General features: G+C 45.5%; 1 protein-coding gene across 1 annotated transcript in view; it reads right to left on the bottom strand.

Annotated features, from left to right (window-relative positions):
* The window catches only part of GDI2 (GDP dissociation inhibitor 2), a 32,462-nt gene extending 9,164 nt beyond the window's left edge, over positions 1-23,298 (bottom strand). Inside the window, exons 1-4 of the mRNA XM_050936931.1 lie at positions 23,177-23,298; positions 6,263-6,370; positions 5,026-5,125; positions 2,983-3,117 (exon numbers count right to left, since the gene is read on the bottom strand). Coding sequence (XP_050792888.1) covers positions 2,983-3,117; positions 5,026-5,125; positions 6,263-6,370; positions 23,177-23,221 — 388 coding nt within the window. The 5' untranslated portion in view covers positions 23,222-23,298. The remainder of the gene's footprint in view (positions 1-2,982; positions 3,118-5,025; positions 5,126-6,262; positions 6,371-23,176) is intronic.
* Between the last annotated feature and the right edge of the window lie 2,609 nt (positions 23,299-25,907).

The raw sequence follows: 25,907 nt of genomic DNA, 5'->3' as shown, positions 1-25,907 counted from the left end.
ACCCCCATCATACCTCCTTCCCAATTATGGGCAGGGAGCCTACATCCTGGGCCCTCACATGCAGCGCCACCCTCCCAATGGGGGGCTTGGACACCCCCCTGTGCAGCTGCAGCAGCTCTAACACAGACTATGCTTGACTCACTGCACAGGAGCAGCATGGTCACACTCCCTTCTGGGAGTTGTATTTTATGAACAAACTGGGGGACACCACCCAGAATGCCCAGCAGGCTATTGCTGCTGCTACATGATACAGAAAGCAGAGCTGCAGCCTCAGGGCTGGTGACAGCTAGTCTGTTCTGATGCGTGTGTGCTGCAGAGCCCTGCATGGATACAAAGTTTGCATCTGCATCAGAGCTGCAATCTGCAAAAATGATCTGCGGCTATTAGTGGATTTGCAGGGCTATAGGTATTACCTAGTACCCCAACTTTAATATTTGAGAAGGTCTGAGGAGTGCCTGACTGTCTTTGGCCATCCTAACCAGTTGTACTGGACTGTGAATCATCACTACAGGTATGTCGCATCTTAGGCGGGGGTTTCGTTCCGTGGTTATCGTGTAAAGCGAAAACCGTGTATAGTCAGAACCTCAAGCCCTATAAATCCTGCCTGCAGCTCTGGCTGGCAGGAGGGGGCAGGCATTTAAAGGGCTCCGCCAGGCTTCCTGCCCTGGTAGGGAGCCTGGAAGAGCCCTTTAAATCCCGCCCACAGCTCCAGCAGTGGGACAGGGCGGCATTTAAAGGGCCCAAAGCTCTACGGTGGCTGGAGCCTCAGGCCCTTTAATTTGCCCCAGGGGCTACCAGCCACCTCTGCAGCTGGGAGCCCCCTGAGTGATTTAAAGGCCCTGGGACTCCCAGCCACAGCTGGTGCCCCAGGACCTTTAAATCTTGAGGCCACGCCTCCTCCGGGACTCCAGGCCTTTCAGTGCAAAGCTGAAGTCGTGCATTTGCGCGAGACCTGTACCATGCTACTTGGAGACAAAACTGTTCACTCATTAACCTTAATTGTTGCTAGCTGTCTCCTAGTTTGTATTAAAGGAAAGAGAAAGTTCAGGTTTGCCAGGTGAAAAGGTATTTAACACATTCATATGAGGAAGAGAATTTTAATACAAAAGAAGCATCTCTGTTTGTAGTGAAGAAACTTGGGGATGGAAAGATTAAAGCTACAGGGTAAAAAGGCTACAGCGGAGCCAGAAGCAGAGTTTGATCTGCTAGTCCTGTACTACAGTAGACCTTCTAGAGCAGAGATGGGCAAACTGGCCCATGGGACTGTCCTGCCTGGCCCTTGAGCTACTGGCTGGGGAGGCTTGCCCCTGGCCCCTCCCCCACTGAACCCTTCTCTCCCACAGAGCCACGCCACCGTGTGAGCAGCGCTCAGTGGCGGAGCTGCGTGCTCCTGCCGAGCAGAGCGGCAGCGTGTCTGGCTCCAGCCAGTGCAGCAGCCAGACATGCTGCTCTGCTCAGCATGGCAAGTGGGCTGGGAGGGGAGGGGGGCGCTGTATAAGGGCCGGGTGGCCCCAGGGGGCAGTCAGGGGACAGGGAGCAGTTGAATGGAGGCAGAGGTTCTGGGGAGCAGTCAGATAGGCATAGGGTCCCAAGGGGCCTGTCGAGGGCAGGGATGGAGTTGGGGGACTGGGATCCCGGGGGGTGGGGGTTAGATGGGTCGGGGGTTCTGAGGACAGTTGGGGATGGGAGGGAGCAGAGGCAGGCTGTTTGAGGAGGCACAGCCTTCCCTATCTGGCCCTCCATCCAGTTTTGCAACCCTGATGTGGCCCTCAGGCCAAAAAAAAAAAAAGTTTGCCCATCCCTCTTCTAGAAAGCTCATCCCTCAGAGACCCAATATGGGGCAGAGCATATCAGACCCAGTTTGAATGTGTGGTGTTATGACCTGGCGTAATGACTTGCATGAGGTTACACCACCATTCAAATTTGTTCCAGACATTCTTCAATCAAGATCAGGTGGGGGGAAAAGAATCAGACTAGGATGAGCATAGGGCCTAGTTCCCCAGGAGGCTCACCTTGTTCTGGTTCTGTGTGAATCATCGCCACCTGCATTCAGCCTTGCTGGCACTGGCCTCACACTTCACCCCTGACGTACTCCTGTCTCTGCCAGAGGATGGGAGCCATGCCTGCTGAGCAGTAGCAGCTTGTGCACACCCTTGAGGGCTGTGCCGGGGAGAGGGTGAGTGAGGCTCCAGTGAGTGGGGCCAGGTCTTGTGCCCTCTTCAGGGAGCCGGGCTAGGACATGGGAGGCTGGCAGTACCAGCCCCCTACAGGGGCTTAGGCTCCTCCACCCCAGTTATGGCAGAATGGGGGGCATGCAGCCCTGAGGAAGGGTAACAGGCCCTACTGCCAACTCAACAGTTGAGTTACAAAACTGAAATTTAGGTCCTGCACCTGCCTGCAGCCACCCACCTGTGTCCTGAAGCCCTCCTCACCCCCACCACCTCTGCCTGGAAGGCACTTCTACACACACCTGCATTTGCCTATCAGGGAGGGGCTGTGGATCAAATCTGGATGGCCCTGCAACCCCACATGCCAGGCAGCATCCTTATAGCTATTGTAAAGGGGAGGGGCTCCAAGCAAAAGAGTGCTAAGGCGGGGTGCAGTTCAAAGAAGGTTGAGAATCTGTGTTAGCTACAATGACCACATCTGGTGTTTGCAGCAGGAAAGAGATTTCCCATTTCGAAAGTGAGCAGCTGAGGATGATCCCAATACTCAGGCACAAAATGTGCTGCTGGAACAGGGCACATTATAAACACCACTGCTAATGGGCAGCATTACCTTGACACATTAATTAAATCATGTTACCCTTTTCTATAGTGTGGTTGCAGATGAAGAACACATCCATGAACAAGTCCCAGTTCATCTGAGACCCATGACGACCTTGGTACAACTCAAGTCACAGGAAATGCCAAATATTTAAGCTCACAGCTGAGAGCACTCAGAAGGACACAAGCAATAGTTTAGCGAATTATAACTGCTTACTGGATGCCAGGGCTTCTGCCTCAGTCGAAGGAACTTTGTAGATTTTTCCTCCCTTGTAGACAAAGCTTCCTTCGGTCACTTTGAAGTCTAGGTAGCGAGTGACTTCAGTGTAAAGCAGCATCTTTACCAACTGACCTGCAATTAAGAAGTTTCAGCAGAGAAGTCAGCCAGCAGTCTGTGGCCAGGTGAGCATTTACCCTGTCTGAAGGACAGGGCTGTTCCTCTCTTTGCAGGGCGCCCATTATGATAGAAGTGTGTGTGTTTGCAGTTTAGGATGAGCTCCAGCAATGCCAGGAGCACTGCTCTGCCACAGCAGTCCCACAGATTAGCACACATAAAGGTAGAGATTGCACAAATTGTAGAGATTTACAAAAAATGTTGACATGCTATTAATTTTAGCCAGCTTACAGCCGTTTAACAGCTTCCTTGGATACAAATTACACTCACTATAGCTTTGATCAGTACACAGGAATATTACAAACACTGTCCCAGCTCTATTAGTATCCCTGTCATTTTATTATGGAGCCTGCTACATATAGCAACGTTCAGACTTAAGTTTTAACTTTGCAAATAAATGTTACAAAGAACATAGACTAGGAGTACTTGTGGCACCTTAGAAACTAACACACTGATTGTAGCATAAGCTTTCATGGGCTAGAGCTCACTTCATCGGATGCGAAAACTTATGCTACAATCAATCAATGTTAGTCTCTAAGGTGCCACAAGTACTCCTATTCTTTTTGCGGATACAGAATAACACGGCTACTACTCTGAAACCTGATAGAACAGACTGTAGCAGCAGCGACAGGAGCTCTTGACTAATACTCCAGTTTTATGGACCAATATCCAAACAAGGTAAATGAAAACTGTTGTATGCAGTTGCAGGGTGGGCCCACGCCCCTTCCACTCCAGAACCCATGAATACATCCCTGGCAGGAAAGTACATACTACTACCTAACCTACTGACAGAAACAGTCACATCCCCAGTTGTTTTCATGTGGGATAGTTGAGTTTAGGGTTCCGCACAAAAAGTAGTTTCAACATAATGAACTGTTCCAGAGCGATAACTCAAGCCTCAGCTAGTTTTATATAGTATTGTCACTATGCAAAGACAAGTTTTATGCTTGATAGTGTCTTATCCCTTACATACATTTCAGCAACCAAAAAAAAAAGTCACCGGAAGTAATACACTGTCAGACTGAAAGTATTAAGTTCCCAGGGACACAGCACAGGACAAGTTGTTGACCAGTCAACAAGACAACTGCACCCTAAAAATTCTGCAGCTGCCAAAGAAAGAGGAAGCCATTCCAGAACACTTATCAGCACCAATAAGGACTGAGGAGCAGCAAACTCAGTATTACTGAAGTTGTCAGTGGTTACAGAAATAAGTTTTTGGAAAAAGTTTGGAAGGGATCACTGGAGTCAGGAAGTATGCAAGCTACAGACACAGGCTGTTATAGTCTATGAACTTGATATTTTCCCACCCTACACAATTGCAGTCACTGTTTCTTCCTACAATTTTAATTAGGCTGCAGTACTTATGACATCCACTCTACCTAAAAATTTAAAAACCTTGCTTTAGTAAGCACAGAGGTTTTAGAGTGTGTTTTTCCATAAAGTCTTCACAAGCCACGGCGCAACTTTTCCCAATTAATTGGTGTGCAAAACAGGTGTTACTGTCATCTACAGACTTTTTTTTTTTTTTAAAACTACCCACATACTTTCCAGTTATGTTTTTAGGATTCCTTTAGAGTAGCATAGCATGCTACAGTGTATCTACTAGGAGACAGATCTTCATGTGCAACATCTCAGCTGGAAAGACAGCTAGAACTATGACACCTATGTAATTAGTCATTTGAGGCTAGATGGGTATTACAAGTAACGAGAGCACTCTCATATCTGGCTGGTTTGGATGAACAGTATTTCAAGCCCTGGAGTAGATACCGCAAGAAACCAGTCCTTAATAGTAGCTGTTAGAGTGACTGATACATAAGAAGTTTACTAACTTGGGACCTTCAGTCTGATTTAAGTTAAGTTACTTACCATTAGCCATAAGAAATTTTGGAATTAAGTCCACGTTCCAGTCTCTTCCTCGGCCCATTGATTCTGGTGGAGATCCTGGTATGTTAAATCTTTTGTAAAGCTTTAGAAAAAAAGGATAAATGATCATGTACAGTGGAGAAAACATGCACTGTTCATTAATAATCTCATCACAATACATGCTTATGCTCCCCAGAACACGCCACAACTTCTTGTGCGCTCATCTATAGCCCTCCCACTGCTAGCCTGTGGCCAGCCAGAATTTGGTTCAGCAGAAACTGGACTAATTGATACCATGTGCAAATCATGTCAAGCTGTTGCTACTTTAGGTATAGCATCAGGTAGCCTGCTTGCCTCTGTCTTATTTTCCTCTAATACAGAGCCCTTAAACTGGAGACAAGCTTGTCAGGTTTGTGACTTGTAGAACTGAAGTTGCAGTTGTATAACACTGCAAGAATAATTTCACTCCGCTAATCAAGCTGGTCACTTTACTGAGCAGAAGGACAAAGAATACCCATATTTGTAAGCCTGATTTTTAAACAAAAAAGTTTCGCTGTGAATTAGTGTTTTGACCATTTTATATTGTAGGATTATGTGTTGAGATTGCTTAAAGCAATTCCTAATAGAATATCAATCAATGATTTGCAGAAACTGCAGCTTTGGGGCTAGGATGTTGAGAGGGCTTTGCAATGAATGGAATAGACCTAACTGCTTAGCTCAGTGACTTTTGGATTAAAATGCATTAGTGCTTTTACTTTTGATCCTATCTGAGTGCTAGACATCTTGACACGTTGGCATAAAAATGCAACAGTCACATCACTCAGTAAGCGGGACAGCAATACAAACGACAGCCAAGTCTCATCCATGACAGTCGAAATGAAGCTATTTTGGATCAACTTGTTTCTGGAGACATGTTTAAAAATACTAGCTATTAGTATAAACAGTGAACAATTGACACGTGATGCTGAATGAACTATCCTTAGTCTTAAGCTCCCCAAGTAGTGTAGGAATAAGGACCAAAGGCTCTAAGACAGCATTTCTTTGTTTTAGGTGTCGACTACATTTTTGGTCTCTCCCACACATGTACTAGCTGCACTCCTGGTTAAGATGTGCAATTAATCCTCCCCTTAGGAACAGGAGCAAGCTTCAATCTTCAGTTAGGAAGAGGACACAGATTTAGAAGCAGGATCATGTAGGTACACGAGTTAGTACAGTATAGTGCATTATTCTAGGTACTTACATCCTCCAGCGGTGTTATAGATGCACTTTCACCTCCATAGTAAGAGTTGCGATCCATGTGAAGGACCTTCTTTCCATTCACTGACATGATGCCAGAGAGGATGCATTCCTGTACAAATAAGAGGAGGTTTTAAATGCAGGGAAAGAGTCCTTTGCTTCAGTTATAGGACTGGGTAATCCCCTCCCCCAACCCTCTTTCCTTCAATTCTCAGAAACAGCATGGAGCTAGTCATGCTGTTTCAATGAAAGCCCTAAGGACAGAACAGCACCTTAAGTTTCCTTAAGCACCTGGGTAGAGTTTAACAGCACCCAAACCACTTTTGACCATTTTACCCCATAAATACAAGTTGGATGGGCAATGTAAGATGGCTTTAGGGACAATATGGGGTAGACAGCAAGAGTACGGTAGATATTTGAGCAGTGGCTCAAACTTTTTTCCTGGTGAACACTCTGAGTGCGACCCCCTCTTAGATATATTAAAAAAAAGTTTAATTTCTAATACCATTATAAATGCCGGAGACAAAACAGGGTTTGGGGTGGAGGCTGACAGCTCGTGATCTCCCATGTAATCACCTCACGACCCCCGAAGGGTCCCAACCCCCAGTTTGAGAACCCCTGTATTTAAAGTATATAGCCACTACATGCCAGGAAGTTGTACTTTTTGACAACATGACCACCAGGCAGACATGAGGAATGGGCATCTTTTTAAGATGCTGTTACACAAGTATATGCCAAAGTAGTTATTTTACTATTTATTGCAAGACAACTTATAAGCAACAAAAACTGAATAGATGCAAGCAACTCAAAGTCCAATGTTGATTTGACAAGTCGATACAAGCCTGCTAGTCTTTAGCATTTTTGTTTGTGATAAAAGCCATTGATCAAGTGTTTCAAAACAGCTGTTCTAGATATTCTGTCTCAAGTATCACTCCACGCTGTGAACGTTTCCTTTTCAGAGTGAAGCTCATCAACCGTTATATGCAAGTAACTTTTGGCAGACTAGGAGCATGCCCTTCCAGCCCTGCATTTCTGTGTATCAATAGATCTACTCCAGTTCCCTGCACTAAGGCCTGGTCTACACTACGCGTTTAAACCGAATTTAGCAGCGTTAAACCAATTTAACCCTGCACCTGTCCACACAACGAGGCCCTTTATAACGATATAAAGGGTTCTTTAAACCAGTTTCTGCACTCCTCTCCAACGAGAAGAGAAGCGCTGAAATCGGTATTGTCATGTTGGATTAGGGTTACTGTGGCCGCAAATCGACAGTATTGGCCTTCGGGCGGTATCCCACAGTGCACCATTGTGACCGCTCTGGAAAGCAATCTGAACTCGGATGCACTGGCCAGGTAGACAGGAAAAGCCCTGCAAACCTTTGAACTTCATTTCCTGTTTGCCCAGAGTGGAGCTCTGATCAGCACAGATGGTGATGCAGTCCCAAATCCAAAAAGAGCTCCAGCATGGACCGTACGGGAGACACTGGATCTGATTGTGTATGGGGAGACAAATCTGTTCTATCAGAGCTCTGTTACAGAAGACTAAATGACAAAGCATTTGAAAAAATCTCCAGGCCATGATAAACAGAGGCCACAGCACAATGCTGTGTGACAAGTGTAACAGAAAGCCAAAGAATCAAATGACACTCATGGAGGGAGCGAGGGGGTACTGAGGACTTCAGCTATCCCACAGTCTCCGAAAAGCACTTGCATTCTTGGCTGAGCTCCCAATACCTGGAGGGTCAAACACGTTGTCCAGGGTATCTCTCATCAGTTTACCCCTCCCTCCCCCCCATAAAAGGGAAAAAATAGCTTAACTTTTTTCAATGTCACCGTATGTCTACTGCATGCTGCTGGTACTGAACAGCAGCATCCTCTCCCCTCCCCGGTGGCAGACGGTATAGTACAAAATGACTGATAGCCATCATCATCCTGCGAGTGCTCCTGGCGGGCCTCTGCGAGGTCGGCCAGGGGCGCCTGTGTAAAAATAGGAATGACTCCCAGTCATTCCCAGCAGATGATACAGAACGGTTGGTAATCATCTTCATCATAGCAACTGGGGGTTGAGCTCCATCAGCCCCCCCTCTTCATGTCTAAAGAAAAGATTCTGTCCTGCCTGGACTATCACAGCAGCTGGAGGCTGCCTCCTCCTCATTTTATCTCACTAAAAACTCAGTGTTTCTTATTCCTGCGTTCTTTATTACTTCATCACACAAATGGGAGGGGACACTGCAACAGTGGCCCAGGAGGGTTGGGGGAGGAGGGAAGCAATGGGTGGGGTTGTTGCAGGTGCACCCCCTAGAATGGCATGCAGCTCATCATTTCTGCGGGATTGACATGGAGCGGCTGTGCTCTCTGGTTCTCTAGTACACTTGCCCCATATTCTAGGCAGGACTGACTCTCTTTTTAGATAAAACATAAAGGAGGGAATGACCCGGGGAGTCATTCCCATTTGTGTCTTTGCGTCCCTGGCCGACCTCAGCGAAGGCCAGCCAGGAGCACCCATGACAGCAGCAGACAGTACAGAACAACTGATAACTGTCATCTCTTCGTCAATTTACAATGGCATGGCAGATGGTACAATAGGGATGGTAACCATCTCTGCTACCTTGCAAAGGCAAATGAATGCTGCTGTGTAGTACTGCAGTACCGCCTCTGTCAGCATCATCCAGTACACATACTGTGACAGTGACAAAAGGTAAAATGGGCTCCATGGCTGCCATGCTATGGCGTCTGCCAGGGCAATCCAGGGGAAAAGGGCGCGAAATGATTGTCTGCCATTGTTTCACGGAGGAAGGAATGAGTGATGACATTTACCCAGAATCACCTGCGACACTGTTTCTGCACCATCATGCATTGGGATCTCAACCCAGAATTCCAATGGGCGGGGGAGACTGCGAGAACTATGGGATAGCTACCCACAGTGCAACGCTCCAGAAATCAATGCTAGCCTCTGTACATGGACGCACATCGCCGAATTATTGTGCTTTGTGTGGCCGCATGCACTCAACTTTATACAATCTGTTTTACAAAACCGGTTTATGTAAAATAGGAATAATCCTGTAGTGTAGACATACTCTGAGGCAGGATTAAGTAATGTTACAAGACCATCCCTGAGAGATGTTTAACCTGTTCCTAAAAATCTGCGGTGAAGTCTATTCCAGATCTTAGGGTTAGAAATCTGGTTTTCCTAATAGCCAACACAAATCTCCCCTGCTGCAGATTCGCATGTCCACTAAAAGGTAGGACAAGTAGTAGTCCTACACTCCCCATCAAGTTGGGAGGAAAGCAGTGCCTGGCATCAGGGTTGGCATGGACTGTAGAAGACCCAAGCTGTGTTACAGTTTTGCTGAGCTTTGTTCATAACAGCTGCTACAGTGGGTCTCCCAAGAAGCTTTAGGAAGTTTTATAGTGCATTTGTGTCAAGCCAGGAAAGCCGCCTGCTGTGGGGCCACAGGTTACACAGTTTAAAGATGCCCATCTTATGGGGAGATGCAGCTGCTGCTATATCAGCCCTAGACGTGCTAGCCAAGCCTTGAAGGACTCAAGGCCTTGATAAGCTTCAGTTAGAACTGAAGGTTTATTTTGCCATTTGTTTCTGTTCAAGCAGATTGATGTGAAAAGAGCACAGAAACCACCATGGTTCTTATAAATTTGACTTAAAAGCCAACACAGTTGTTATACTGCTGCTGCATGCACTCTTTAAGAACAGAGATGTTACTGAACATTACACCAAGGACTCCACTAGTCATTTAACATTGACCCAGTCATGGCCCTTTTTCCCATTCACATGTTTGAAGTTAGAACACATTGACATCTGGCCTGTTGAGAAACAGCTGAAGTGATAGCCTGAGCACATCAATGAAACCTGGTTCCTCCAAGAGAAATGTTAGCTCTGAAAAAGTCTCCATGTAACTAGGTTTACCTATGCAACTCCCATTGAAGATAGTTGGAGTTGTGGCTAAACCCCCAACCAGCTTTGAAAAAATTCAGTTAGTTGGAGCAGAAAGGCTATGAAGTATTTACAGCCCTGAAGCAATTGGATGGCCAAAGACCAGATCAGAGAGCAGCAAAGGCACATGCCCCTCTGTGCCTCAACCCCGTTCAACAGGGCCCACCTCTCAGAGCAAGAGCATAAGAACAGCCATACTGGGTCAGACAAAAAGGTCATTGTAGCCCAGTATCCTCTCTTCTGACATGGCCAATTCCAGGCCAATGCCCAGAGGGAATGAACAGAACAAGTAATCAAGTGATCAATTCCTTATTACTCATTACCAGCTTCTGGGAAACAGATGCTAGGGACACCATCCCTGCCCATACTGGTTAATAGCCATCGATGGACCTATCCTCCAACAATTTATCTAGTTCTTTTTTGAATCCTGTTATAGTCTTGACCTTCACAACATCCTCTCACAAAGAATTCCACAGGTTGACTGTGTGCTGTGTGAAGAAATACTTCTTTATTTTAAACCTGCTGCCTATTAAATTTTATTTGGTGACTCCTAGTTCGTGTGTTATGAGGAGTAAATAACACTTATTTACTTTCTCCACACCAGTCATGATTTTATAGACCTCAATCATATCCACCCTTAGTCGTCTCTTTTCCAAGCTGAAAAAATCCCAGTCTTATTAATCTCTCCTCATATGGAAACCATTCCATACCCCTAATCATTTTTGTTGCCCTTTTCTGAACCTTTTCCAGTATATTTTTTTTAGATGAATACTGCGTGAAAATGTGGTTGCCCAACATGCAGGTCTACCATAGATTTATATAGCAGCAATATGATAACTTCTGTCTTACTATCTACCCCTTTCTTAATGATGCCCAACATTGTTCACTTTTTTGACAGCTGCTGCACATTGAGTGGATGTTTTCTGAGAAATATCCACAATGACTCCAAGACCTCTTTCTTGAGTGGTAACAGCTCATTTAGATTCCATCATTTTATATGTGTAGTTGGAATTATGTTTTCCAATGTGCAGTACTTTGTATTTGTCAACATTGAATTTCATCGGCCATTTTATTGCCCAGTCACCCGGTTTTGAGAGATCCTTCGCAGTCTGTCTGGGACTTAGCTATCTTGAGTAGTTTTGTATCATCTCAAATTTTGCCACTTCACTCTTTACTCCTTTTTCCAGACCATTTATGAATATGTTGAATAAGACTGGTCCCAGAACAGACCCCTGGGGGACACCACTATTTACCTCTCTCCATTCTGAAAACAGACCATTTATTCCTACTCTTTGTTTCCTATCTTTTAACCAGTTAGCAGTCCATGAGAGGACCTTCTCTCTCATTCCATGACAGCTTGCAGAGTGAAGTGGTAGTTCTCCACATTCAATCCTTGACTCCTACATCCACTGTCAGAGGCATCAATAGTGATGGTGAGTCTTTTGGCCATGCCTATTAGCTGCCTGTTAGCTTGCCAGATGAACGCTATCTGACCTGGAGCTGGATATGCTAACATCCATCCTTAAGACATTCAGATGTCAAACGCTGCCCTCAAGAAGTAAACCAAACCATTGGCCATTTTAAAGAGAAAATGATGCCTCTTCTCCCAACTTCCTGAGAATCTGCAGCATGCAGCTGTCAGCCAAAAGCCATCATATCTAGCCAGGCTCTTTCACCAACATTCATCTTATGTTATTAGTTTTCTATTTTCAGTATTGCCCGCTGCTCTTTTTCCAGAGTCTGGTCTAGCACAATGCTAAGTGAACCTGTTAACCCATATTGGTTAACAGTCCAAACATCTGCCCATTGTGGGTCTACATTTTAGTGTATGGTTCTCAAAAAAAAATTACAGAACTAGAATGTTCTGCTAGTCAACCCTTGTTTGCTCTTTATACAAGCCTTTTAGACAGTTAGAACATGGATATGTTGAACTAGAATACATTAAGGGCTTGTCTTCACTTCATTTTTAGCTCAAGCTGTAACTAGAGTGTTGCCTCTAACCTGGCTCCCACCCATACACAGAGTCTCAAGCTCAACTTAAGCAGTGCTTTAATCTTCAGGATAGCTAGCTTATGCTGGTTGGAAGAGGAGGGGGCAGCGTTGTTTTTTTTCTTCAGCCTTGGCAACACACACCAATTTTTGTCTAACCAAGTAAGCGTATTCCTGACAGGAGAGGAAGGTACACAAACACCCAGTATTCTCAAGTAACTACATAAACATTCTTAAGAGATGGTAAAGGAACGCACCAATCCCTTATAAGATAGGCATGGGATGAAAGGATAAGGGATAAAGATGTTCTGTTCAAATTAGCAGGTACAAGGAGAAGGTGGTAACTAGCAACATCTGGAGTGTAAGTAACTTGTTTGTATCAATGTATAAAAAGGAGATGTCACAGAAGGGGCATCTTTGGCCAGCCAAGGGGACAGCATCTTGGTACACTCACTGAGCTGGTCCCATTGTTGTGGTCATACATGTTTTTATACCTGTAACCATGGAGCCAGAGCACTAGTACTGTGCTTTGTCAACAATAAACCCAGCTGAGTGCCTTCGCCACCAAATCAAGCCTGTGGTCTCTTTATACTAAGATCAAGGTCTGCTGAATTCACATGTCGCACTATCTACTAGCATGGCTAACAGAGCTCCAAGAACAGTAATACTACAGCAGCAGCAGCATTCCTCAGCACTTACCAGTGCCAGAATTCAGGAAGATGTGAATCTCTTTCAAGTAAAGTGAAGTTACTGCTTGTTGGTTACATACCACCCAAATGGAATACATAACTACATGTCCAGATCGCCTTTGTCCTGAATGAGGGTTAGCCCAGCTACTGCTCAATCCAGAAAGAAAAGTCATGCTGACAGAGAAGCAGAGCTAGCAAAGAGCAGTGATCCCTACCTGAGAGAGGGTGCCACTAACCTCTATTCTGACAGTGAACAACAGGATTTACCAAGCACAATTAATTCACTGGCTGATTTGAAACCCTGGACTCAGTTCACTAAATTAACCTGCAGAGTCTTCATTTGTAGTCTTTTGGATTTGGCTTGACACGTCCTCATTAACAGAATGGCTTGTCTCTTCAACAGCCACGTGCCTATAGTGACTTATTTGAAAAATTAAAATCTGCCAAAACACTGGCTTGTCAGGTCTGGCAGATGGTAGCACAGCATTGATAATTTCCATGTCTGAGTTCAGCCATGAGAAAGCTGAGTAGGATTTCAAAACAAAAAGAAAAAAGTCAACTTAACATACCTGAGTTATTCTAATGCCTTCAATAACTAAATTCCTAAAGCTGGATGTCAGCCGACTTCCTCTCCCCATTAGTGACACAAATAGACATTTTAGGTATCTTTTGTCTCATCTCGCTCTCAATTCACAGGTGTATGCCACTTCCAACAGGACAATCTTAAGAGGAAGCAGCAGAAGATGAATTTGGAGCTGGGCAGAAGTCATAGAAAGTGTTCTAGTTGCCTCATTCCTTCAGTTCTGTACTTGTCTAACCTGGATTCTTCTCATACAACTCAGAGCCCACACAATTTTATTTAAGATCCATTTGTAATAGATGGAAATCCATGCAACTAATGGCCTGCTACACTACCACCAAAAGCAGGTTCTAGCACAGCACTGGACTTCAACTTAAGCAGTTTGTACCCAAATGCCACAAGCCTATGTCAGATGGAAAATGTGAAAGAGGCAGCAACATACTGTATCAAGCCTTGTTGTGTCCTGTATTAGGCTGATATGGCATCATTTTCTCTGATAAGATAGCTGCAGACATAGACTGTCCAAAGGCAAACTTGTTGGCTGATCCGGCTTTTGAGGCCACATCCATGCCCCAGGTGCAGCAGTTCACACCTGGGACCCCACTGCTGAAACTTTATGCCAGTATGACAAATTGGGATGGGGAAGTTAGTCAGAGAACAGAATAAGAACAGCCTCTGGGGAGGGAGGAAAAGGTGGAAAAAGTGATAGTTTTTAACTGCCAAACTGCCCTTCCAGTAGCAGTTTGTGGCCCTCCATCCATTTTATTGGTAGAACCAATCTGGTCCATCAGCCTGCCACATGTAGTTTTTAAAATAAGTTAGTGACTGTTGGAACACAAAATATTGATGAAACTGCACCAAGGCTTCTGCTGGGAAAAGGGGCCCAGATAGCCCAGGGAATCTTAATGAGAAAGAGGCTTAGCATGCTCATTTGGCATATAATAACGAACATCCAAGAGAGAGTCTGAACAATCAGAAAAGTGAAAGTTAGTGTTAACCATACCCATGCAGCAACATGCCATTGTTGCATATGCAGTCAGTCAGTGATAAATCCTTTTGGACTGCAAGCTCCTTGAGGCATAGACTGTTTGAGGGCCTTTTGGTGCTAGTTGTCAGATAGCTGAAAGCAGATTCCCTTTGGCCTCATGCTTAAGTGTCCGTCCAAGAGCCCAGTCTGTGATTCAGCATAGTCTGATACAGTAACAGGTTAAGGAAAGATATGAACCTATATCAACATAGGGACAGAAAAAGATAACTCAGAGGCACTGGGGCTTAAGTTAAGCTTCCTAGTGACAGCTTTTCACAAGCAAAGACACCAAGTGACCTGCCCTGTTTACATGAATAGGATTTGCTGCTCTCTGCTGGTGCCAATATGGTAGGAGTCTCACTCTCAAACAGAAAACCTTCCAAGAAATTTTAAAAAAAGTCTGAGTTTGTATGGATTTTCTCCTAGAGCTTGGTGCCAAGGATGGCAAGTTCAGACACAGCCTCAAACTGCCAGAATGATTGAAACTTCAGCCAATTGTGTCATTGTCTGTAAGGGGAAAGATTCTGTATTCAAGTGATCTTGTGACACAGCCTCTAGTTTAGAAGACCAAGCTTTGATTTTAAGATCCGCTCTAAATACACGTTGAGGCATAACTGTTCTAACCTAACAAGTTGGAAGCCCAAGTGATCTTGACAGGCAGTATGTTAGTAGGTCAAGATCTTCACTTACCAGAGAAAATACTCATCTTTAAGTTACATACACTAGCAGACTGCATGGATATTCAAAGCTCCCCTCATGCCACCCCCCCCCACCCCCAAAAAGTCTCTAGGAGGCTCACAGCACTATCATTAATATATTCCAACCAATGGATATCAAGGTAGAAGAGTTAAGTCAACTAATTTTAAAGCTCTGATTAATGGGATATTCCATCTCATAATCAGCTACCAGAAGAGATGATGTGCATGAAACAGTGTGCCATCCATTTGGAAATTACATTCCCCCAGAGGTAGACTGAGGTTGTTCAAGGAATCTAAACCAAAAGTTGTTAACTAGGCAGTTGCAAATCAACCCCAAGTTGTAGATCAACTGACAGGCTGTCATAAACAGATAAGAGTTAATAGAACAGAAGTACTTCATATCTCTCTTGTCTGTAAAGGGTTAACAAGATCAGTGAGCCTGGCTGTCACCTGATCAGAGGACCAATCAGGGGACAGGATACTTTCAAATCTTGAGGGAGGGAAGTTTGTGTGTGTGCTTTTAGAATTTGGTGGTTGTTCACTCTGGGGGCTCAGAGGGACCAGACGTGCAACCAGGTTTCTCTCCAGTCTCTCTAATACAGTCTCTTATATGTCCAGAATAGTGAGTACTAGGTAGATAAGGCGAGTTAGGCTTATGTTTGTTTTCTTTATTTGCAAATGTGTATATGGCTGGAAGGAGTTCAAATTTGTATTTTGCTGGAAGGGTTTTAATTTGTACTTATATACTTAGGCTGGAGGGTATTTCCAGTGTCTATAGCTGAAAGACCCTGTAACATATTCCACCTTAAAATTTACAAAGATAATTTTTACTGTTTTTCTTTAATTAAAAGCTTTTCTTGTTTAAGAACCTGACTGTTTTTTTTATTCTGGTGTGAGATCCCAGGGACGGGGTCTGGATCCACCAGGGAATTGGTGGGGAGAAAGGAGGGAAGGGGGAGAGAAAAGTTAATTTCTCTCTGTGTTAGGATTACTTTCTCTCTCAGGGAGAGTCTGGGAGGGGGAGAGAGAAGGAGGGCGGGGAAGGTGATTTCCTCTGTTTTAAGATTCAAGGAGTTTGAATCACAGTAATCTTCCAGGGTAACCCAGGGAGGGGAAACCTGGGAGAGGCAATGGTGAGGGAAAGGATTTACTTTCCTTGTGTTAAGATCCAGAGGGACTGTGTCTTGGGGGTCCCCAGGCAAGGTTTTGGGGGGACCAGAGTGTACCAGGCACTGGAATTCCTGGTTGGCGGCAGCGCTACGAGTACTAAACTGGTAATTGAGCTTAGAGGAATTCATGCTGTTACTCCATCTTTGGACACTAAGGTTCAGAGTGGGGAATTATACCATGACACAGGCTGAAAAGCTGAGTGACCTGGAATTGTTTTCTATAGGACCCGTATCTACTGATGTGTTTGTATAGCAATTTAATCTGTGGATTAGTTCAATTTAGTTCTATAATTTTTTTCACCATGGCAAAAATATCTAATGTGGTGTATTACTATTTGACACACAGAGTGAAGACTCCTATGGAGATACTGTTATGACTATTACTTTATTTGAATGTATATTGATTTGACAGGCAGTCAGACCAGACTCCTCCAACCCCAAGTACACTTTACTTTCTGAAGTGAGCTCAAGCCATTACATTAATCAGTTGAATTTCTGATTAAAACTTAAGAAAATAAGGAGGAAAAAACATTAGTAACAAGAGGTTTGGAATCAATTGTTTAATTTTTTCAGACACTTGAAAGGCATTAGTGTATTGGTGAGGCATGTTCTCTCTCAATGTTTAGAGTAAGCATATCTAGCATGCTAACCAAGCATGGTATAGGAATATTTTTGACAGCGAACCCTGGCCAGTAAAAACTCATTCTTTAGTCTCTCTTTCATGTCAACCCACGCTCTTAGGCCTGGTCTACACGGGGGCGAGGCGGGGGGGGAGGAGGAGGAAATCAACCTAAGATACTCAACTTCAGCTACAAGAATAATGTAGCTGAAGTCGCTGTATCTTAGATTGACTTAGAATCACATACTTTGCATCCTCGTGGCGCAGGATCAATGGCCATTGCTCCCCTGTCGACTTTGCTTCCGCCTCTTGCCGAGCTGGAGTTCAGCAGTTGACGGGAGAGCAATCAGGGATCGATTTATCACATCTATACTACATGCGATAAATCGATCCCCAATAAATCGATCGCTACCCGCCAATCCGGCGAGTAGTGATTTATTACCTATTCATTTCATGATGCTGCTATCTGTCCCTATGATGCCAGCCAACACTAGGCTGGAACCAAGACATAGGTTCAACCTAACATGCACTCTAAGCACATAACTACAATAACTAAGGTTTAGAACTTTGAAATGTCATTCATCACCAGGATTTCTAGGACATAGTAAGAAAACTGCAGGACACGTGGTAGCTCTGGTGTTGTACGGCAATCATAGTTTGCAGCAGTCAGCTCTGAAAATACAAACTATCCTTTTGGGAGACATGTAGGCAGAAAGGCACCACCTCTTAAGATGGATCAACATTTCTCCCCCACCATCCTCATACATGTTTAATTCGATGGATCACAAGTAGCATCTAAGTTTTAATTCCTACAGACAAAAGATTGTGACATCTGTCATGAATTAGGAGTTCCCATGTTCAGCTGTACTTTTAACTCTAGGAACACCAAGTTTCCTAGTAATTTAGGGTTGCACAAACATCCCAGCACCTCTTTATCAATAGATACCATGACTAATTAGCATTGCAACTGATCCATCTCCCACTAAAGTAACAATAAAAGAACTACCAATCTGAGGGCTTGTCTACATCAGAAAGTTGCAGTGCTGGTGAGGGAGTTACAGCGCTGCAACTTAGGAGGTGTACACATCTGCAGGGCACCACCAGCGCTGCAACTCCCTGTTTGCAGCGCTGGCCGTACTCCCGTTTTGTCTCGGGTGTAGAGGATCCAGCGCTGGTGATCCAGCGCTGGTAATCAAATATAGACACTTACCAGCGCTTTTCTTGACCTCCGTGGAATAAGCAGGTATCCCAGCATACCTGAGGAAGCCTCTGGTAATCAAGCTGGTCTCCTTCCCCGGTTTGCTCTCGCGTTCCCCGAACCCCGAGCAAGCAGGTCTCCTTCCCTGAGGTTTGCTGGGTGGTTCCGGGAACGCGAGAGCAAACCGGGAAAGGAGACCAGCTTCGCCGCGGTTTGCTCTCGCGTTCCCCGAACAAGCAGGTCTCCTTCCCTGAGGTTTGCTGGGTGGTTCCGGGAACGCGAGAGCAAACCGGGAAAGGAGACCAGCTTCGCCGCGGTTTGCTCTCGCGTTCCCCAAACCTCGAGCAAGCAGGTCTCCTTCCCTGAGGTTTGCTGGGTGGTTCTGGGAACGCGAGAGCAAACCGGGAAAGGAGACCAGCTTCGCCGCGGTTTGCTCTCGCGTTTCCCGGAACCACCCTGCAAACCGCAGGGAAGGAGACCTGCTTGTTCGGGGAACGCGAGAGCAAACCGCGGCGAAGCTGGTCTCCTTTCCCGGGTTTGCTCTCGCGTTCCCCGAACCACCCAGCAAACCGCAGGGAAGGAGACCTGCTTGTTCGGGGGTTCGGGGAACACTGGAGCAAACCGGGGAAGGAGACCTGATTCCCCGCGGTTTGCTCTCGCGTTCCCCGAACCCCGCTTGAAGCCGCCCAACAGCGCTGCAGTGTGGCCACATCTAACACCACTTGCAGCGCTGGTTGCTGTAAGTGTGGCCACTCTGCAGCGCTGGCCCTATACAGCTGTACTAATACAGCTGTAACAACCAGCGCTGCAAAATTTTAGATGTAGACATGGCCTGACTTATGTACATGTTGGTTTTACTTTTTGTAGGCTACCAATCTCACCAGGCTCCTTGGGAAATCAACCTCTCGAATTAGCTTGTTTTAATTCACTAGCAGACCTAATAGGTTTCTAAATGTTTCAACTATTAGTGATGTGATGCCTTTGGATAGTCATAAGAGAGGCTTATTTAAATTTGTACAGCAAGTTTTCCCCAATGTGACAAGAGACCTCAATTGAGTAAGTATCAAAACCATTTGACAATACAGTAGGTTAGCATATCTCCACAACATTTATGTAACAGTGAACCTATGGGGCTGTCTAGAATGATCACCAACAGACAATGCATGTTTTTATGCCCCAGTACAAAGGCTTAGACAATACTAGAGCTGACAACTTATTGATTTTATTTCACATTTGATGTGAGTGACAAAATGGGGAAGCAACAAGTGCCTTTAGAACAATATTTGATTTTAAATTAGTAAAAAGAAATAGGTGGTGGGAGGTCATACGGGAAGACATGTTAGCATGTGGTGTGACAGATATGGTACTGAACAGAGTACTTTGGAGGGAGGACTCATTAAGCAGATCCCTTTTGATGGGATCAATGCAAAGAAGATTTTATATATTTTGTTTTATACAGACTGGAATTTCAAATTTCTTGACTTCACTGTGTTGAGAGTTCAGCAACATTTGGCATTTCCACCAAAAGTTGTGCTGATATGATGGCAATTCGAAGGACAGGTGCAGCATAGTAACACTGTACTGTACAGACATCTGAGTGCGGATATTTCACTAGTGTCTAGGGATACAAGTTATTCTACAGTTTACTTCTGACAAGCAGATTAAGGGTATTTCCATGTAGAATATATTAAGGTTCCTCATCTTTAGGAACTCTGACATCTCTCCATTCCCCTTAGAAAACACACACACCAAATGTGAACCCTCAGAAACTCTTACACAGCTTCTCAACCATCCCATAAAGCACCCCCCCTCAAGAAAGTTTAGAAAACATGCCTCACTCATCTTCCTACCTGGGCCTCTAACGGGAACCCTATCCAGCTTCTCTTAGATGCAGATTCCTTGAGGCTAAGGGGGTGTGGCCAGCCAACACGTGACATGATCCCCAAACCCTCATTGACAACAGGACAAAGAGGATATTCATGTCATTCTGCTGTAGCTTTACTCTCTAAGGGCTAGTCTACACTGGAAGCACTTTAATGTGCCTTGTGTGGCTGCAGCAAAGAGCTCTTCCAGCACTCTAAAAAACCCACCTCCACAAGAGGCGTAGCTACCAGTGCTGGGAGCATGGCTCCCAACACTGGTGCAATGTCTACACTGGCACTTCACAGTGCTGAAATTTGCTCCAATCGGGAAGAAGTGTATGTGTTTTTCACATCTGAGTGAGAAAGTTGCAGTGCTGTAAAGTTCCAGTGTAGGCACGCCCTAAGCCTCTACCCCAAGTAGTCACTGAACTCAAAGCCACAATGACCATAGGACAATAATTTCAAGCTTCTTGTTTGTTACCTCATTTATTTGACCGGGCAGAAATCCTGTAGTCAAGTTTGAATTAGATTCCAGCTTTGATGTTTACTACTACTTTTAGCTGGTAATCTATTTCCCTCTCAAAGTTGCAGTGTATGTTATTGATCCCAATCCCTTAGCTATACCATTCCTCCCCTTGTTCCCATGCATTCACTCCCCCACATTTGAGTCTGTTCTTACAAAAAACTCAATTTTACCTCTTCAAAACAATATTATGAAGAGGTAAGTCTTTTAGAAGAACTTCCACAATTAAATCCAATACCTACTATGACTGGAGCTCCTAGGCACTACAGCACAAAGAACTAACAGTTAAATTCTACCTTTTACCACAAGCTATCCAAGTTTCATTCAAAGCACTTCATAACAATACAGCCAGTTGCTCAAGTATACCCATTCAAATAAAACTACTGATCACCTGTAGCTCTTAAATGGGTTAAGATCAATGTGATCTTTTAAGATGTGTTCATAAGATGAACACAAAAGGATGGTACAGCTGGACAACCAGAAGAGAAGAATGCACTTTGCCTTGTATCTCAGTCATGTAAAGTCACAATGAACGCACTAGATATGTAGGTTAAGTGCTTAGCTTGCCAACTCAGTTTTATCATCCTGTGTTTCAAATGTAACAATCACAGGGAGCTGCATTCAGGCATTAGTAGTGTCAAACTATTGTAGGAGAAAGAACCGAATACAGAAGTGTTTCTGAATAGTCTCGTTAGTTATTTGGAACTTGAGCCATTTCCCTAATTTTCAATACCACATATATTTTGACTGACTTTAATACTATGACAGAAGCCCGATTTCCCAAGGAAAATAGAGGGAGCAGCTTGTGTTACTATGATCCTCTTGCTAACTCAAAAAGCACGTGTCAGGTAGATGGAGAATGAAACCAGCTAGGATTGTGTCAGTTTCACTCACCACTTTTGGAAGGTGGGACAAGTAACAGCTGTCAAGGTGTCTCCCCAGGGAAAGGGTGGAAAGCCTTGGTTTCACACATTTAGCCAGACTAAGGCACAAGTACTGTAGGAATAATCCTGTACCAACAGGGAATGGCCTACAGGAACAAACAGGCCATCTCAAATGGCAAAAATGTGGCTATTTATCACCACAGGTAAAGCATCAGTCCCCAAAGCATGCAAGTGACAACAGCATTTAGCCTATGGGAGGAAGTGCATGCAGCTCTTTATAAGGTATTATCACAACCCTGAGCCTGAAGTGCAGGGGAAAGAAAATGGGGGAATGCCCACCCACCTCAAAATGCAAAATTGCATGCCTGTCCAGATTAACAAGAGCAAGAAAGACAGTTTTAACAGTAAAGGAAGCATTCATTCACAGCTATATTGTATTTTCTTTCTCCATTCCAGGAAAAGAACAATGCCTATCTTACTCTGTGCAACTCACAATCCAGCTCAGACTTTTTTTTTTACTAAAGTCGTATTAGATAAAGTTAAGGTGGAGGTATCAGAGGGTAGCCGTGTTAGTCTGGATCTGTAAAAGCAGCAAAGAATCCTGTGGCACCTTATAGACTAACTGTTAGTCTATAAGGTGCCACAGGATTCTTTGCTGCTTTTAAGGTGGAGGGAGATTTCTCCCCCCAGTTCAAAGAATGAATAATAGGAAGTCAGTAACAGCAGACCTTGAAGCAGCAGCATTGTTACTTCTCATCTGCAACCTGCAAAGCAGCATCCTCCACCGCAGAAGGAAGAGATTACCGAGGATTTTGTAGAGCACCGAATATTACCAATAGTCAGATTTCAGCAGGGGAGAAAAAAGGGACAGTTTATGAGCAGAAGCAGAAAAAAAGATCCCTTGAAGGGATTGGTTGACTGTTTACAACTCAGTCACGCAATTGCTTGTTCTTTTCCCCACCCCCTCCTACTGCAGTCAGGGATTGACAGAGCATGAACGCTGCATTGAGGAAGGGAGGGGGAGACAGACTGCCTGCCTCCAGCCGAAAGCTAGGCTTGTGTCAGCTCCAACCCAAGGAGATCAGAGCCCAACTGAAAATCCTTAAACCCCAGCGCGTGCATTTTCTCGGGGGGAAGGGGGGCAATCAGCACCAGGCAATAAAGCCCTGTCGGTGTTTGATTGTTTTTTCTAACAATTGCATTTCCTGGGGCCTCCTAGAGGCAGCTGCAGGAAACGTGATTTTGCAGTGAAATAGTCAAGCCCCCTCCAGCAAGGGAGACCCCTCTACCTATCCTAGCACCGCAGTCACACGGGAGCCCCCCCAACGAACCGGGCTGGGCAGCGCCTCCTCTCCTGCAAGCTGAGCCAGGAGAAGAGCGAACCGCTCGGGCTCCGGGTGGGACCCCCCCAGGCTCGGATCCCGGGGTGGCGGAAGAAGCAGAGAGGAGGGAGGGTGGGAGCCAGGGGGCAGAAGGGGGGGGGAGAAATGGCGCAGGAGCGGGGGGAGGGGCAGAGCAGGGAGAGTGGGGGGGAGGGGAGAAGCAAGGGGCGGGGCCGGCGGTGAGGGGGAGAAGTGGGAGGATGGGGGGGGGAAATGGGGCAAGGGGCGGGGCAGGGGTGAGAGGGGTCGGGGCGGGAGCCCGCTGCAGCCCGGCCGCCCCGGGGGAGGGGAACGGGGACGGGACGAGGCGAGGCCCAGCCCGGCCCGGCCGCGCGCCCCCTCCTCACCGTGAGGCCGGTGCCCAGCACGATCACGTCGTACTCCTCATTCATGGCGGCGGGGTCGCGGGCGGGTCCGGGGCGCGGGCGGGTCGGGCGCTGCAGGCCGCGGAGACAGAAGCAGGATAAAATGGAGACGCCGCTGCCGCCGCCGCCGTGAAGAGACCGCGCCAGGGGGGTGGGCGGGGCCGCCGCAACGAACCGAGGGGGCGGAGCCGAGCACCGGCCCCTGTCAATCGCGCCGATTCGGCTCCCCCCGTTGGGCCGCTCGACTGTCAGTCGGGAGGCTCCGCCCCCACCCGTCGCTAAGGGGCGGAACGCCGGCCGTGCCAACGGGAATGCCACCGTGGTGCTGGGGGCGTGCGCCTGCGCGGACGGAGGCGGGGGCTGCGCTCACCCTGAGCCGGCGCGAGGGCTGCAGCGCGAGCCGCTCTGGGCGCTGCTGGTGCAAAGACAGAATTGCACATCCTGAGCCGCCTGCAGCTGCTGCTGGGCAGAGCCGAGCTCAGCGAGGCATGTTGGGCAGGGCACAATGCATTTGCAGGGATGCATGGCAAGATATTTATTGCACTGCGTGTATCGCTCCCCAGGCACAGCGGAAATCTCCTTCCCTGCAAACGCCCTATCCCAAAGGCCATGGGAGTGAAATACTGGCTGGGGCGCTGAGATCACCGGCGAGCCATTCGTAAGCACCATTGTGCTGGATAAGGGATCCCAGTTGGCTTTGAAATATGGCTTTGCAGCGCACCATCCCTACCCCATCAGAAATGCCTTCCTTGGCGATATAGTAGTATCCTCGCTCAAGTAGAGAGTCCATTTTCCACTCAAAGTAGCTGGCTTTGTTATAGAATCAGTCTTAGGGCTGAAACGGCCCACAGCCTGCAAGAAGTCATCCGGTCCAGCCTTCTGGACTACACTATGGATCTCGCAGTGGTACAGCTGTACCGCTACAAATGTGCCACTGTAAGGTCTCCCATGTAGCCGCTCTTTGCCGGCAGGAGAGCGCTGTCCATGCCAGCACTTTTGCTGGTGAAACTTACCGTGGTCATGGGGGTGTTTTTTTCACACCCCTGACTGCCAAAAGTTTTACCAACAAAAGCGATAGTACCATTCTACCCCGATATAACGCGATCCAACATAACACAAATTCGGATATAACGTGTTAAAGCAGTGCTCGGTGGGGGGAGGGCTACACACTCCGGCAGATCAAAGCAAGTTCAATATAACGTGGTTTCACATAGAATGCAGTAAGATTTTTTGGCTCCAGAGGACAGTGTTATATCGGGGTAGAGGTATATAGGCAAAACCTAAGTTAGGACCAAGTAAACTTAGACCTTCCCTGACAGATATTTGTCCAACCCGTTCTTAAAAACCTCCAATGATGGAGATTCCGCAATCTCCCTTGGAAGCCTATTCCAGAGTTCAACTATCCTTATAGTTAAAAAGTTTTATCTAATATTTAATCTAAATCTCCCTTGTTGCAGATTAAGTCCATTACCTCTGGTCCTACCTTCAGTGGACATGGAGAACAATCGATCACAGTCTTCTTTATAACAGCCCTTAACATATTTGAAGTCTGTTATCAGGTCTTCCATCAGGCGTTTTTTTAAAGATGCTGAAAAGAGCCATTTTAAAAAAGTCTCAAACACATGCAATTAAATAAAATAAAGTGGCAAATGAAACTGTAAGAGTCAATTCAGAGAATTTCATTTTAATTTTTTCTTTACATAATTTTTACTGGACAACATCTGGAGCCACAAGTAAAGAACACAGGTTGGGTATTTGAAAGTCGAAGGGAGAAGATGGAAGCTAAAATCCTGGGACTTTTAAAATCAATATGAAAGCAGGATTTAAAATGTGTTTATTTTGAGTGTACAGTATATTAACAACCATCACCTGGTCAAATTAAAGTGAAATAATAGACAATTCTTGACTGCAGCTCCCCATTCAGCCACTTGTTTGTGCGTAAGGTCGGCTTTGGCTGTAGAGTAAAGGCTGATACTTACAGTTGGCCAACATTTTTCAAAATTGCAAAAAAAATTTTTTGCAAAAACGTTTGGTTTTGACCAGTGGTTGAAATTTTCAGAAATTTTGGACCAGAAAAAAATGTCAACCAGTTCTGCAGATTATAGATTAAGTGCAGACTGCAAAATATTATCTGTAGCTTCAGAGATACCCCCAGCCATCAGCTATTCTGAGAGAAAAAGATGGGATAAGCCTTCTTTTTGAGATGGACAGGCTCACAGATCTAGAAAGAAACACACATTTGCTATTGCACAAATGGACGGCTACATTGACAGATATATTCAGTTAGATATTATTTATGATTTGTTATGTGATTACAATGTGACTGACACCTTTGTTTTACTCACACTTGTTCTACAGTTGGACAGACAGAACTAGGATCCAAATCAACAAAACACTCGCCTGTATTTAACTTGAAGCATGTGCTTAAGTCTTGTTGAACTGTATATGACTCAAGCATGCATTTATAATTAAATGCAAGCTTAAGTCCTTTGCTGATTCAGGGCTTAGGTCTATATCTAGCCATTCACACATTTTTACATCATTGGTTACTGCAAGACTTGACTGATATCTGTCTGTGTTCCTATCAGTCTGCATGGTTTTGCTGGGTCTGAACTCATCTGCTCAGGGTTTTTTTTTTGTTTTTGTTTTTTGTCTGTTTTCTGCATACATAGATGTGCTTTGTGGAGTGGGTTTTTTTTTAATAGGAAGCAGC

The sequence above is a fragment of the Gopherus flavomarginatus genome, chromosome 1 (assembly GCF_025201925.1).
Source record: "Gopherus flavomarginatus isolate rGopFla2 chromosome 1, rGopFla2.mat.asm, whole genome shotgun sequence".
Lineage (NCBI taxonomy): Eukaryota > Metazoa > Chordata > Testudines > Testudinidae > Gopherus > Gopherus flavomarginatus.
The sequence above is the reverse complement of the archived record's forward strand: the minus strand, read 5'-3'. Positions and strand labels throughout refer to the sequence as shown.